At 34.2% G+C, this 16,158-nt stretch overlaps 1 protein-coding gene across 3 annotated transcripts in view; it reads left to right on the top strand.

Annotated features, from left to right (window-relative positions):
* Positions 1 to 263: 263 nt before the first annotated feature.
* Positions 264 to 16,158, top strand: part of LOC132740826 (nicotinamide/nicotinic acid mononucleotide adenylyltransferase 1-like) — a 39,058-nt gene continuing 23,163 nt past the window's right edge. For all 3 annotated transcript variants that reach the window (XM_060728840.1, XM_060728841.1, XM_060728842.1), the window contains exons 1-3: positions 264 to 480; positions 1,537 to 1,625; positions 13,399 to 13,466. In XM_060728840.1, the coding sequence (XP_060584823.1) occupies positions 381 to 480; positions 1,537 to 1,625; positions 13,399 to 13,466 (257 nt within the window). In that variant the 5' untranslated portion in view covers positions 264 to 380. The remainder of the gene's footprint in view (positions 481 to 1,536; positions 1,626 to 13,398; positions 13,467 to 16,158) is intronic.

Raw genomic sequence — 16,158 nt, 5'->3', positions numbered from 1 at the left:
TTATCAAATATCATAATGTCATTACTACAAATGAAAAGTTTTGATAATTTCTGGAATGAAAAAAACAGGGACAGCCATGAGTTGAAGCCCGAGCATTCATCTGTTTTTACAGCATATGTATAATATATATAGAATCTATGATTATCAACTTAAATTACAATATGCAAATGTTGTCATACAGCTTTACGTTTTTCTAATTGAAAGTTTATGCAGACGCTTATACTATAAAATTTGTTGGATCTGCCGAATCAGCGAAATACTATAGCATTCAGTCACCCATTGGAAATCTATAATCACGCATTTGAAGTTCTTATGTACACCGTCTAAATGGGAAGTTGAAAACATTTGCTTGGAAATCACGGGAATTACGGTTGCATTTAATGAATTGTTTAAGAATAAACATGACAACGCCTCAAAAGGTTGTGTTGCTGGCATGCGGATCATTTAATCCACCAACAAATATGCATTTGCGAATGTTTGGTAAGATAACTTTTAATCTGGATCGATAATTGAACAAATAAATTGAAAAAAAAATCTGAAAGTGAAAGTAGAATTTTTTTATGGAAATATCTCTAATTGTTTTTATGATTATCTTAGAACAATTGAATTTTATCTTAACAATAATTTTTACTACGTTTTTTTCTAATATTTGTCAAATATAATTTATGATAATGCTTTGACAAGTCAAAATATGTTGAGGTGCCAAAGCAAAGGCTAGATTCTGAGATATTTTGTTCTGGGTCAGAATCTGGCTTCTATTTTCTTAAATAAAACGTGAAATTTATGCAGAAATGGATCATCTTTAAAAGTATCATAGACTGTTTATTCAAATATAAATTCTAACATGATTTTAGACAATTCAAAGCTTGCGCTCAAAATCACAGTGCAAATTTCTCCATGTTTTTTTTAATACATATTTGTTTAATCAGTATTTATATGAAAGTTACATTACAGGAGATACATGTAACATTCACTGTTCATCATTTCTGCTTGTCTGTCTTTGTCTTTGAAGAAGAATGGCCCTATGATTCATTCCTTGCTTAATGCTGCCCAAACCATGACTTTATCACTATGCAGCGATTTTTTCAGGTGATAGACCAGGTGATAGAATGGTTTTTCACTTCCCCAATGGCGATCGTTTTTATTATTCAAAGCAGCATTCCAATAGAAATGAGATTTGTCACTAAACCAAAGCAAATCACAACTTACAAATCGAAGTCGACTGACTGTCATTATCTTTAAGGTGTTGCATAACTAAAAGCGTATATATGTATGGTGTCAATTTTAGATCATAACCTAGTATTCTGTGAGCACTTGAACGACTTACTGTGTTCGGAACATCACCTAAAATCTTTCTAGGTGGTTCTTACTTGTGTGCTTGTTTGTGCGTGAAATAATGCACAGGGGGACACCTGAGGTCTTCCTCCACTAGTGAAGCTGGAAACACACCAAATGACCTTTACTAAGCTGGTGCCATGTAAAACTCAACTCCAAAAAAGAGATTTAAATCATGTATACTTACATTATGCATTTCAGAACTAGGTCGTGATCAGCTACAAAGAGGTGGTAAATACAATGTTATAGCAGGAATTATGTCCCCTGTCAGTGATGGATACGACAAAAAGGTATTTATTAAATACATGTTGATTTTGGAAGCAAAATGTATCATATTCACAGGAGTATTACATGTAAATGTCGGGGACCCCTTCATGAAAATATCAATTATTACTACATTTCTGGATAATAGTGTTCTTTACACCATAGGTTTTTGTGTAACAAGTTGTACATATAAGAATTCAATGTGTATCTTTATTTGTTGTTTATGATTGACAGAAAAACTTGTTTGTTTCATGAGAAATATCATATCATAAAGAGTAAAACCTACATTTTAAAGGCCCATTATACTTCAAAAATCTTTCAATTTTTATTTCTCAAAAGATTTTTATTTTTGGTGCCCTGTTATTGTTTCCAGAAAAACATTCATCAGTCATTTGAGCCTGAACCATTTTTTGCTTCTGTTGCTTTCCGGCAATTAGAACAGTTATAGTGATTAAGTATTCTGTATGGAAGTCAAGATTCTAATTTGTTACTTTTATGACAAAAAATTTAACATTCAGACTACTTTCCTTCGTAGATAAGCATGTAATATGCTTTAAAACCATTATTTTAAAAAATTATGTTTGCCCTTCCTAAAGAAAGAAATATAAGTTTCTGAGGCAAAATGTGCCTTTAACTTAAGAAAATGAAATCTCTGGATTTTACAGCGCAATTTCTCCAATGACTAGGCACCGAAATAAGGCTCCATTCCAAATCAAAAATAGCCTCTTTTCTTCCAATTTAAAAAAAAAAATTAGCAGTCAAAAAAAAAAAAAAAATCTGAGAAAAATTTAACTGTTTTTACTTGCTTCTGATAAAAAATGGCAGGTTATATGATCATAAATATACACATTAAAATCAGGCATAAGATACTGGTATAATGTTTAAACTTTTTTCAATTTTGCCAAAATGCAAATGAGCAAATTACAAGTTTTAAAAATTTATTTCCAAAATTAATAACAATTAAGTCATGGCAAGTAAGATTTTACGAGCATGGTGGACTGTCATATAATCCCGCCCACTAATTAGCATATTACATCTCAGTAGTAGATGTGGGAATGCCAAGGTATTGCCTGACATGTAACATGTTATACAGTAAGTGAGATACTATGTTTTTTTTATCATTTTCGTTTGTCACAATATCTTTGGCTAACATTTTTTATATGCCCGAAAGAATTTCGGACATTTTATGTTATTTACCCCCTGGCGTCCGTCCGTCTGTCCGTCCGTCCGTTAGCAATTTGGTTTCCGGAGCATAACTTAAGTTCCATTTGGCCCACAATATTCAAACTTCATAGGATGATTGTCCATATTGGGTAGAAGACCCCTATTGATTTTGGAGTCATAAGGTCAAAGGTCAAGGTCACTATGACCTTAAAACTGAAAACAGTTTCCGGAGCATAACTTAAGTTCCATTTGGCCTACAGTGTTCAAACTTCATAGGATGATTGTCCATAATGGGTATAAGACCCCTATTGATTTTGGGGTCACAAGGTCAAAGGTCAAGGTCACTATGACCTTAAAACTGAAAACAGTTTCCGGAGCATAACTAGTTCCATTTGGCCCACAGTGTTCAAACTTCATAGGATGATTGTCCATATTGGGTAGAAGACCCCTATTGATTTTGGGGTCATTAGGTCAAAGGTCAAGGTCACTATGACCTTAAAACTGAAAACAGTTTCCGGAGCATAACTTAAGTTCCATTTGGCCTACAGTGTTCAAGCTTCATAGGATGATTGTCCATAATGGGTAGAAGACCCTTATTGATTTTGGGGTCACAAGGTCAAAGGTCAAGGTCACTATGACCTTAAAACTGAAAACAGTTTCCGGAGCATAACTCAAGTTCCATTTGGCCCACAGTGTTCAAACTTCATAGGATGATTGTCCATATTGGGTAAAAGACCCCTATTGATTTTGGGGTCACAAGGTCAAAGGTCAAGGTCACTATTACTTAGAAATTGAAAACAGTTTCTTGAGCATAACTTAAGTTCCATTTAGCCCACAATATTCAAACTTCATTGGATGATTGTCCATATTGGGTAGAAGACCCCTATTGATTTTGGGGTCACAAGGTCAAGGTCACTATTACCTTAAAACTGAAAACAGTTTTCGGAATATAGCTTAAGTATCATTTGGCCTACTGTGTTTAAACTTCATAGTATGATTGTCCATTTTGGGTAGAAGACCCCTAATGATTTTGGGGTCACAAGGTCAAAGGTCACTTTTACCTTAGAACTGAAAACAGTTTCTGGGGCATAACTTAAAGTTCCATTTGGACCACAATATTGAAACTTCAAAGGAGGATTGTTATTTGAAGGAGGTAATACTTTATTTTACTCCCATGTCTTACAAATGCTTCATCTTTAATAAAAAAAAAAATCACTTTCGGGCATATAATGCTCCGCCTAGCGGTGCTCTTGTTTATTTTATATAATTCACAGGTGAATAAATCATTCATCATTTTATATAACTCACCTACCATAAACAGTCATTGAATTTAAGATTTTAAATTAACTGGCTCGAATTCCAGTTTTGAATTTATTCTACTATTTATTTAACTAAATTTTCTTAAAATTTACACAGGCCCAAACTAATTTTCACTGGCCATGGGCCAACAGGCCAGTGCTAAATTCGATGACTGCATAAATGATTTATTCACCTGTACTAAGAGGCTATAAGTATTTCATACAGTATCCCATACATGAAAAACCAATTTGTTACAGACAAAAATATTACATTGAAACACCTGTCTTTAACTGTCAGCTCCATTGATATTTTACTACACATTCTCTAAGTGCAGTACTTGATGTGTATTCCTTAACCTGCTAAATTTGTGTAATGGATTTGCCCTGCTTTGAATTTGGAACATTCCATTCCAAGTTTAAGGGGTTTTAATATTAGAACACAAAATTTAAGCTACCATCGGTATACAGCCTGGTCAGACTGTATGAATGTCCAGGCTGGTCTGGCTCTCAGAACTCTGTTGGCAAAGGCTTACCACTCCGGTTCCAGCTGGTTAAAACTTAAAGCAGCACGCCGCCAGATTCATGTTAATTTTCATGAAAATTTTAGAAATGTTTTTGAAGGTAAAATATTGTGAGGTTAACAAAAATAGTAATTTACATATTGCAATTGGCACTAACAATCCAAGAAAATTACCAAAAAGTGGTCAACATATGCAAAAACAGCCATTACTGTGTTACAATGTAGTAACGCAGTAGAAATATGGTGATAAAATACTGCAAAATCAGTCATAACCGCACATAACATGAAAAATATAACTTGGATCTTATGGATCTTGAATGTTTTTACCTTTCTTATAATTTTAGTACATTTTTCTCAATATTGATTTTCTTGAAATATTTTGCTCATCTTCCGGTTCCAGCCGGATAAACTTTAAAGAACATTGGTCCATAATGGAAAGTATGTAATAATGTCTGATCAGGATCCATACTGTTCGCTTACAAACTCTATAACAAGTAGAGAAACTGATAGCGAACAGCATGGATCCTGATCAGACTAGGCGGATGCGCAGGCTGGTCTGGATCCATGCTGGTCCCAAACCCATTATGTTGGTATTGTCGTGACGCGGCTCAAATATTTCCAATATTTTCATCAATATTTGAAGTACTTATTGAAAGTGTACCCATTGTAGACCAATCCACTTTTACCTATTTTATAAAGTTCAGGAAGTCTTTTTGGCTCTGTACAATTCACTGTCTGAGTAATAGATCTAGATACAAGCATGTATTCTCTGCTAAATTATAAAGTGGGTAATAACTCATTTAATATCTTTAAGGAACCTTTGATCTCTTCTTTAGAAAATCTTATAGCATTCTTGCATCTTGTTTATAAATTGTACAGTTTACTTGATAGCATTCCCAGAAAATATAAACACTAAATATTGTAATTTGTGAGAAAATTAGAAAATTGATTTGCTTGGTAAAGTAATTACTTTATTCTTTTAAAAGGAAATGCTTCAAAATAAATTCTAGGAAGTTAAGTATCATATTGTAAAATTGATAGAAGTTATTTGTTTTTTGATGATAATAGGAAGTTTCTTGCTAACTGACAGAAGTAGTAACTTTTATAAAGTAAAATTATTGGCAGCTTTGTAAGAGTCTGGGATTATATCTTTCCCACCTGAAATTTAGAAAGGTTTTACCTTTTGTTTTAACGCTTTGCCTATGTAATGGATTTGCCTAACTTTGATTTAGGAACAGTCCATTCAAGGTTTAGAGGATTTCGATATTAAAATTCAAAGAATCAGCTACTAACAATAAGAAGCCTTAAAGGGATTTTCTTTTAAGATATAAAGAATTAGCTACATTTTGTACAAACAATATAAAGCCTAGCTTAGGTTAGAGTGCATGAATGTGTACTGACTGTGTAGTCACAGCCCTGGTTTTATTTTTCTGGCAAAGGCTAGTCACTTACATTTCTAGCATGTAAGTGATTAAAGAAACTAGTTGATTGAAGGAGCATCTGTGGCCGAGTGGTTAAATTTTTTGACTTCAAACTACTTGCCTTTTAAGCCACACAAGCATCTTTGGATTCTTTTATCTGAGAAAGCTATCCAGCAAGCTTACCAAATGCTGTTGATTCTACTCAGGTGCCCGTTAAGGGCAATGAAGAGTGGCAACTGAGATCTTCCTCCACCAGTAAAGCCTTGTTTCACGCCTTCTTCACATATGAGTCCACCCATTTAGATTAAAAGGTAAAGCTTTGGATTAGATCCTTATTTCATTTTCATTAACTAATGTGATTAATTGGTAATTTTTCACAGGCCAGTTGTGCTAATTACTTAGACAATTTTTCTGGCCTGACCCAAATTTTACCAGTCATGGAGTAGCCTTTATACAGTGTTTGTATATTGATGGTAAACTTCTCCCATGTTGTTGAGACGTTTTAGATTTATACATGTAGTTATATAGGCATTCTGCATTATTAAATATGAATTAAAGCAACTCCACTGAGGTCTAAAGGCCTAAAAATATAAAATTTGAATTTGTTATAAAGATAAGCTAGGGCACTAAAAACAGAAAGATATGCAAAAGTGGAGTCCCTTTAAAGTTTAAGATATTTTAGAAGAAACACTGGTGAAAATCAGAGCATGAAAAAGTCCATTGTAATAATAATGTTCTTGATAATTTTCCATTTTGCTGTTTTACATGTTGTACAGAAAATGTAATATGTAGAGGCGTAGTAAATGATGCAATTGTTGTGCAATACAGACAGATCAATACTTGACATAAACAATGTTAAAAACATGTCTGTAAATAGGTTTTTATTTCCTCTTCAGTAAAAGTTGCTTACAGAAAATGTCAAACAGATGAATTATTATTTCTCTAAACTTACGCAAATGTATTTTTATGAGGCACATGATCCTGATTACTTATAGTATATTTATTAATTGTATCATAGTTTGGAGACCTTTATATTGAAAATATGTCAAGAGTTAAATCGTATACCCATACATGCACGGTGTGATATTTAAGTTACCCTCACTGCAGTTGCCGCACTGTCTGTAGGGGATAAACATAGAGCATGCTTTTTGATTGGCTAGATTTTTTTGGAGTTTACTTATTATGACTTCTAGTGAAGAAAATTAATTGTTACATTTTGGACAGGGAGTATTAAATCAGATTGCTGAGTGTTTTGATGTTCTTTCTCTTTTGTATCATAGTCAAACATAAAGTATGTTCCCTGTTGTCCTAATATGAAACCCCAGAAAAAAAGTAACCATCTGAATATGATATTTCTATCACTTGTCTTTCTCTGCCATCACAATAAGTAAACCCCAGCAAAAATGAGCCAATCATTGGGCATGCTCTGGAGTGTGTGTTACTAATACTAGCACATCAGTTAATGCACTGTGCATACATATGTATAGGATTTAACTCTGACACATTTTCAACAGAAAGGTCCCCAAACTATGATACAAACATTAAAATCTACCCAGACTCCTCAGATTATTAGACTTATAAATCTAAAAATCAATATAACCCTATCAGATTAATAAACTGTTTGCTATCTGTAAAACCTTATAAAAGCTAATCTATCTGCTATCTCAACGTCCCGTCAAAATATATAAATCAATTTCTCTGACAGAACAGAGTGATTGTCTTCAGGGTAGTTATCATTTACATTAATGTAATTATCGTACCATAATTATTGTAATTTTATCATTTATATTACAAGATAAGATTGATTTTTTATTGGTCCATTGACGCATTCGTTTGATTATTGTCACATCTAGTTAAATGGAATAGTGCCTGTTGAATGAAAGAAGTTTTGTTTATACAGGGTAAACAATGTCCTGTTTGATTTTCATTAATTTTATCACATATGACAGTCTCAACTGTAACTGGAAAACATACTAGATCCATTAGGACCTTGTCAAATATGATAATGTGGTAATCAAACTCTGATGTCATGAAGATATGTGATTCTGACATAAATATGCATAATTATAACAATCATAATGTGTGAAAATCATGCCTCATAATCTTAACTCAAAGAATGACAAACAACTTCCAATGCTTTTGTTTACCAATATGCTGATAAAGGTACATTGATTTTTGTATGAGCACAGAAGTTTTACTGGACAAAAATGTGTTTGGTAAAGAATCTTCATGATTGCTAAAACTCTGAAATAAATTTCATTTCAAATATTCTTTTTTTTGCTATCAAAAGGTAAAAATTTTGAAATAAATTAGTTTTCAGGTGATTCCTTTATAATTTGTCTTCCAAAAAATTAGTGTAAAGGCAGTCCCAGCTCTAATCTGGTAGTATACCTCCATGGCTTCACACTATGTGGCTAATTATATGATATTAAATAATTAATACACAGCAGAGTACAGTTGGGCTGGAAAGTGATAATTAGCCCGCAAAATGAATAATAGTCCCGAGGGCATTATTCATTTCAGGGCCGATTATCACATTTTGGCCCATTTTTGATATGTATTAATGTCTTAAATACACTTGATCGATCGAAATTTACTCTGATATTTCTTTCGTTGAAATTCCCATCTGTGTAGATTTCATCTGAACTATACTGTACAGTAACTTCTACAGTGTTGTTTCCCTTATGTGTATTCAACAAAATCTAGAAACACAATTTATTTTCACGGAATAAAATTGTAGCTAGTATTTTTTCTTTCTTTAAATTTCAATAAAGCTGTGTTTGTAAAAATAAAGCGCTTTTGTGCATGTACTCATGTTCAGCGGGCCGATTATGATTATCAGTTATTGGCTCCGGGCCGCAAACTGATAATCGGTCACGTGACACTCATAATAAGTTGAAATCATAGGCAATTGTGTTACTATATATAGTAACAACTGTATTAATAGTATGATCATAATGCTGAGAGGATATCTGTATTCTTGCTTATCAGACTGATGTTTCGGTTAATTTTACCCATGCCGGAAATTTCATCTGGCATGACAATATGCTATACAATGGCCTCATTTAAGCATATTTTATGAATGGACTTTGTTAAAATGACATAATTTTGGCGTATTTAAAAATGAAACTGCATGCCTAGGATGACATCATTCTTTGGTTATGTTGCGGCGTAAATTCATACACTACTGTAAGAAAATAGTTACGGATAAAATAACATTAATTTTTCAGGAAAAATTGTTTTATTGAGGTAAAGCATCTGAAATTATAAATATGATGTAATATGCCGGGATGTTGTGTTCCCTTGGGACGGATTTTAATGATCCAAACTGCAACATTTAACAGATATATAGTTACCATAATGCCAGGTCGTGGAAGTACCATTTTACTCATCTCTGTTTTAGAAATGAGCTGCGTCACGACAAAACCAACATAGTGGGTTTGCGACCAGCATGGATCCAGACCAGCCTGCGCATCTGCGCAGTCTGATCAGGATCCATGCTGTTGGCTATCAGTTTCTCTACTTGTAATAGAGTTGGTAAGCGAATAGAATGGATCCTGATCAGACTGCGCGGATGCACAGGCTGGTCTGGATCCATGCTGGTCGCAAACACACTATGAAGGTTTGTCGTGACGCAGCTCTTATGTTATTGTTGAGTCTGTAATAATCTATATATTTCTGAGCCACATTTTAACTTTACCCTTCGTCGTGTTTGTAATAAACGCTACTCAAATGTGGGATTAGAATTTTAAAGATTGCATTCTAATGTTTCACGAGTGAAGTTTTTCCTTTTTGTAACATTTTTTACAACACAAATGTATTGACTTTAGTTTTTATTATCTGTTAGGTTAGGCATTAAGATAAGACCGTAAAGGAAAACCTTTTACATAATTCAGTTCATATCTCAAATATGAATAGTTTTATTATGTTCGCCATCAATAAAAACAAGTTCTGCCAATTAGTTACAGTAGTTAAACTGGAATAATTATCTGAAATCTTTTTTGTCTCTTTTCTTCTTGACAGTTAGCTCGAGCCTTTGTTTTGATCACTGAACTTCTGTTTTATCTAATGAAGTCAAAAATGGTTACAGCTTAGTTTTAGATAGCTTTGTTTCAGTAACAATTGTTGCATCATCATATACATTCAATTTTAGCTTGTCTGTTTAGTAAAAAAAGTCGAGCTCTTATTGTAGCTGCGCTGTTAACTGTTGCCCCCTTCATTTCTCTCGCCCCCATCTCCCCACCTCCCTACCACCATGCTGTTAGAACTTGGGGAAAGAGTTATAAAAGGGCTAAGTATTAACCTTTTATTGTTGCGATTGATCTACGATTCTAAGGTCATTCACATTGTACCTCTGCTCTGGTATGTACAGAAGTTTCAGTTCATTCCAAAAGTAAAGGCGACTAGTACTGGTAAATTGCTTGACAGCCTGCCAAGGAATGATGGCTGAACTTATTCAACTATGCTCTGGTAAATTCAATGAAGCTTACTTAGCCGTGATCCAGAGTGAAAACTACCAACACCACCACCAACTTTTTTCTGTCCCCACACTGCCTATTCAAATGCTAAGGTATTGTTAGTTTCTTTCCTGCAATTTGTTCTTTGAGGGTAGATTTATTATATTCCTGTCTGACTAGCATTATATTGTCTTTTATATAACCTGCATTGACAATATAAACATGCGCCACGGCAGATGACAGATTGCTATGTATATGGAAATTGTTCATCTGCTGATGGGACCCAATATTAAATCTGGGATACATTTATAGACATGCAAGCAATCGGGATAGATTAGCAGTTAATTGATAAACACAGAGAAAGTTATGGATCAATATTGTCAAGATTATTTATCCTCCGGTTAGTTTGTTTGAAGTAAATAAAGGAAGATACAGGAGAACTGTCACACCAAAACCTGCCATTGCCGAGATAAATACAGAATAATGCTTATTCAATGATTGTCATAATAATCAAGTTATGACTGTAAGATAGCAAGACAGTTGTCACTGTAAGATAGCAAGATAGTTGTCACTGTAAGATAGCAATATGGTTGTTACTGTAAGATAGCAAGACAGTTGTCACTGTAAGATAGCAAGAGTGTTGTCACTGTAAGATAGCAAACTGTTGTCACTGTAAGATAGCAAGACAGTTGTCACTGTAACGATAGCAAGACAGTTGTCACCTGTAAGGATAGCAAGACAGTTGTCACTGTAAGATAGCAAACAGTTGTCACTGTAAGATAGCAAGACAGTTGTCACTGTAAAATAGCACGACAGTTGTCACTGTAAGATAGCAAGAGAGTTGTCACTGTAAGATAGCAAGTTGGTTGTCACTGTAAGATAGCAAGTTGGTTGTCACTGTAAGATAGCAAGTTGGTTGTCACTGTAAGATAGCAAGACAGTTGTCACTGTAAGATAGCAAGACAGTTGTCACTGTAAGATAGCAAGACAGTTGTCACTGTAAGATAGCAAGACAGTTGTCACTGTAAGATAGCAAGACAGTTGTCACTGTAAGATAGCAAGACAGTTGTCACTGTAAGATAGCAAGACAGTTGTCACTGTAAGATAGCAAGACAGTTGTCACTGTAAGATAGCAAGTCAGTTGTCACTGTAAGATAGCAAGACAGTTGTCACTGTAAAATAGCACGACAGTTGTCACTGTAAGATAGCAAGACAGTTGTCACTGTAAGATAGCAAAACGGTTGTCACTGTAAGATAGCAAGACAGTTGTCACTGTAAGATAGCAAGTCAGTTGTCACTGTAAGATACCGTATAAGTGGTTTTTTCTGCGGTGACTTTATTTCTGCGTTTTCTGCGGTCAGTTTCAGCACCGCAGAAATAAAAACCGCAGAATATTTTTCCATGTTTTTGTTTTTTAACCTGGTACTATTTGTGCACTGCATTATGACCTGTTTCATCTAAACTTTAAAAGTAATTACGACTAACGGATTATAACGGTTAGCGGGTTTTCAAGTTGAATAAAACTGTTGTCTGCTAAGTATGTATTCTGTGTTTGTTTGTAAGGATGTACTTATTGTTAATTATTTTAACTTAAGAATAAAAATATTTAAACAGCATGTAATTTATAGTGTTTGCCGATACGCTAAAGGTTTGTTTATCACTAAATCATTCAAACCATTTCAACCCTTATACTGCTAAATAATCGTCGAATACTTTAATTGTCATCTGATTTACGGTATTAAATTAAAGATACTACCGGGGTATATTTTTCACACGTCATTTCACGCTGATCAAAAGATGCATACCTTTCTTTTGTTGCACATTATATTTGTTTGCAAGCAAACAATATAATTGTTTGTAATTACTGTACAGTTTTTTGGTGACGACGATAAACAAATGCGAATGTGAACATGAAAATAAACTAGAGAAATGTTACTTAGATAAGGAAAGTCGCAGATATTAAATCACGTTTTGTCCAAAGAATGTGCCGCAGAAATAAAGTCCGCAGAAATAAAAACATGCCAAAATTTGGAAAACCGCAGAATTTGGAGCCCGCAGAAAAAACACTTATACAGTAGCAAGACAGTTGTCACTGTAACGATAGCAAGACAGTTGTCACTGTAAGATAGCAAGACAGTTGTCACTGTAAGATAGCAAGAGAGTTGTCATTGTACGAAAGCAAGATAATTGTCACTGTAAGATAGCAAGTTGGTTGTCACTGTAAGATAGCAAGACAGTTGTCACTGTAAGATAGCAAGACAGTTGTCACTGTAAGATAGCAAGACAGTTGTCACTGTAAGATAGCAAGACAGTTGTCACTGTAAGATAGCAAGACAGTTGTCACTGTAAGATAGCAAGACAGTTGTCACTGTAAGATAGCAAGACGGTTGTCACATAAAAACTACCATTCTTACTCTATTTAAGGATGTTTTGGGAGTTTTCATATAGACATATAGGCAAAATTAAAACTGTTCTATAGAATTTCTTTAAACTTGGCATGTTAACAGAAACATTTTAAGCGGAAAAATAATTTGGGTCACAGTTCTTGTTTTTGAGTTATCACCCCTGAATCAGAATTTTCTACTTACTTGAGGTCAACGTCTTAAGTGTCTAGTACACAATGTACTTAATCCAGAATTAGAATTCCTTTATAATTGCCAGAAATGTTATTGTATTATTTTTCTGCAATAAATGCCAAGGAAGAGGAGCTTCAAATGAATAGATTGTTATAACAGAATGTTTTTATTGTAAAATGTAAGGAATATCTGTGATCAAAGATCTGCATGTGACAATATGATGAAAAAAAAATGGTGGAGCATATTGTCGCCACTTCCCTGTCCTTCCCAGCCTTATAGCCACTATTGTGATTTTAAATTTATTGGGTTTTTTTCTTAGATATTTGGCACCAACTTATTGTGATTTTAAATTTTATTTTTCAGGATTTGGCACCAGCCAAACACAGATGTGCCATGGTTAAACAAGCTATAAAGTCATCCAAGTGGATAAGGTATGATAATAATGTAGGTGGGGGTTGTAATAAAGCTCAGTCAAAAAAAAAACTCTGAGAGGATTGTTAAGTCTGTTAATCTTTCATCTGTGAGGATTGTTAAGTCTGATAATCTTTCATCTGTGAGGATTGTTAAGTCTGATAATCTTTCATCTGTGAGGATTGTTAAGTCTATTAATCTTTTATCTGTGAGGATTGTTAAGTCTGATAATCTTTCATCTGTGAGGATTGTTAAGTCTGTTAATCTTTCATCTGTGAGGATTGTTAAGTCTGATAATCTTTCATCTGTGAGGATTGTTAAGTCTGATAATCTTTCATCTGTGAGGATTGTTAAGTCTGATAATCTTTCATCTGTGAGGATTGTTAAGTCTGTTAATCTTTCATCTGTGAGGATTGTTAAGTCTGATAATCTTTCATCTGTGAGGATTGTTAAGTCTGTTAATCTTTCATCTGTGAGGATTGTTAAGTCTGATAATCTTTCATCTGTGAGGATTGTTAAGTCTGATAATCTTTCATGAGGAGAATATTGAAGATTTCCATTAAAGATATCTTTTGTTTTTATCTTTTGGTAAGCAGTTTTAGAGACTGGTTAATCTGACCAATTTTGAATCACGGGCTTCTCATTACAGTTGGTTTGAATCTCAACAGAAACTTCCAAGTTAAGCTTTGTTTTGATGTCTGGTTTTGAGATATCATTTCTGTAGATAGCACGCCAACTGGATGTTTGATTCTGCCAAAAATAATGCTCATTGGGTTATCTGGCCCAAAACAGTATCAATATTACTATAGGAGCAACTTACGGTAATATCTAACACAGGCAAATTTTAAAAACTGATTTGATTAGAACTTTCATTACATTTAACATTTTCATAATTATGCACAGTTATACAATAATGGAAACAAAAAAAATATATATCCTCCATTATCAGAGGTGTGATATTTTACTAAAGGTAATTGTATTGCTAAAATAGACACATAAAACATAGAATGAAAGACGTAAATAAAATCTTCATAATGAGTATATATCCATGTATAAAAGACCATCAGTTTCTTCAGCTGAAATGAATTATGCAAACATACGCTAGGCCATAAAATGTTTCCATTAGAAATGCTAAATATGGTACGTCTGCTCCCGATATTGTATTTGAAACAGCCACCTATTTGCATTACAACACCTATTTTCTAAAAGGTCATTTTGCTAGAAATACTTGCAATCTAAATAATAACAAAATACATCGCTATTCCAGAATGGTTCATTAATCAGATGTGATTAATAAACAGCTACAACGGGAAGTTTTCATTAGCAAGAAAAAAAAATTCCTGGAAATTAATGCTGGCTCTAGCCGAGGCCGCAGTTAATGGAGCTTGAATTTCACAGCAAGCAATTTGCCTAATGGTGTGCTGATATAATGTTGAAGCTAATTATGAGAATAGATTTATTGCGAGATGAAGCCGTCAGTAAAGATGACCACTGCTTAATGTACGAGAGATATCTGTATGTGGTATCTGAATTCTATATCTGAATCCTGTATTCTGATAAAGACGATGCCAATTATTGGACAGAGATTTTGATTTTATTTCTATCATTGTTGAAAATCACTGCAGTATTAGTAAAGCAGAAAACTTGCAGTCTGGCTATAGTAATTGAGAGTATAGTACCAGAGTTATTTATTTATCCTTTTTTGGAGTTCTGTCTCTTTTGCAGGCAATTTCATAGAGATCCCCCTCCTTCAAATGTAGTCTCTTACTCAAAATGGATTTCATGCATGCTCCATTTTTGTGTCGCCTCTACGGAGTAGTGGCGACATATAGGGATCACTTCTCCGTCGTCTGTCTGTCCGTCTGTCTGTCTGTCTGTCCGTCCGTCTGTCCGTCCGTCCGTCCGTCACAAAACTTGTCCGGACTACTCCTCATAAATTACTGGTGCAATTTCATCCAAACTTTACAGGAATGATCAGTACCAAGTCTAGTTGTGCATATTGTCAGGATTTTCCGGTTCAATGATTTTTGTCAGAGTTATGGCCCTTTAATAATTTTTAATTTTAAAGTTTGTCCGGACTACTTCTCTTATACCACTCATGCAATTTCAATGAAACTTTACAGGAATGATCTGTAGCTCAAGTCCTTGCGCATATTGCACGGGTTTTCCGGTTGAATGATTTTTGGCCGAGTTATGGCCCTTTGATAAAAAGGTTTCTTTTTCTGTGTGTTGCCAGATACACAAAAGCTTGTCCAGACTACTCCTCATAAACTACTGGTGCAATTTCATCCAAACTTTACAGGAATGATCAGTACCAAGTCTAGTTGTGCATATTGTCAGCATTTTCCAGTTCAATGATTTTTGTTTGAGTTATGGCCCTTTAATAATTTTTATTTTTAAAGTTTGTCCAGACTACTTCTCTTATACCACTTATGCAATTTCAATGAAACTTTACAGGATTGATCTGTAGCTCAAGTCCTTGCGCATATTGCACGGGTTTTCCGGTTGAATGATTTTTTGCCGAGTTATGGCCCTTTGATAAAAAGGAGTTTTTTTCTGTGTGTTGCCAGATACGCAAAAGCTTGTCCGAACTACTCCTCATAAACTACTGGTGCAATTTTATCCAAACTTTACAGGAATGATCAGTACAAAGTCTAGTTGTGCACTGTCCGTCTGTCTGTCCGTCTGTCACAAAATTTGTCCCAACATGAA

Source organism: Ruditapes philippinarum, unplaced genomic scaffold, assembly GCF_026571515.1.
Source record: "Ruditapes philippinarum isolate M1 unplaced genomic scaffold, ASM2657151v2 ctg230_1_1_1_1, whole genome shotgun sequence".
NCBI lineage: Eukaryota > Metazoa > Mollusca > Bivalvia > Venerida > Veneridae > Ruditapes > Ruditapes philippinarum.
The sequence above is the reverse complement of the archived record's forward strand: the minus strand, read 5'-3'. Positions and strand labels throughout refer to the sequence as shown.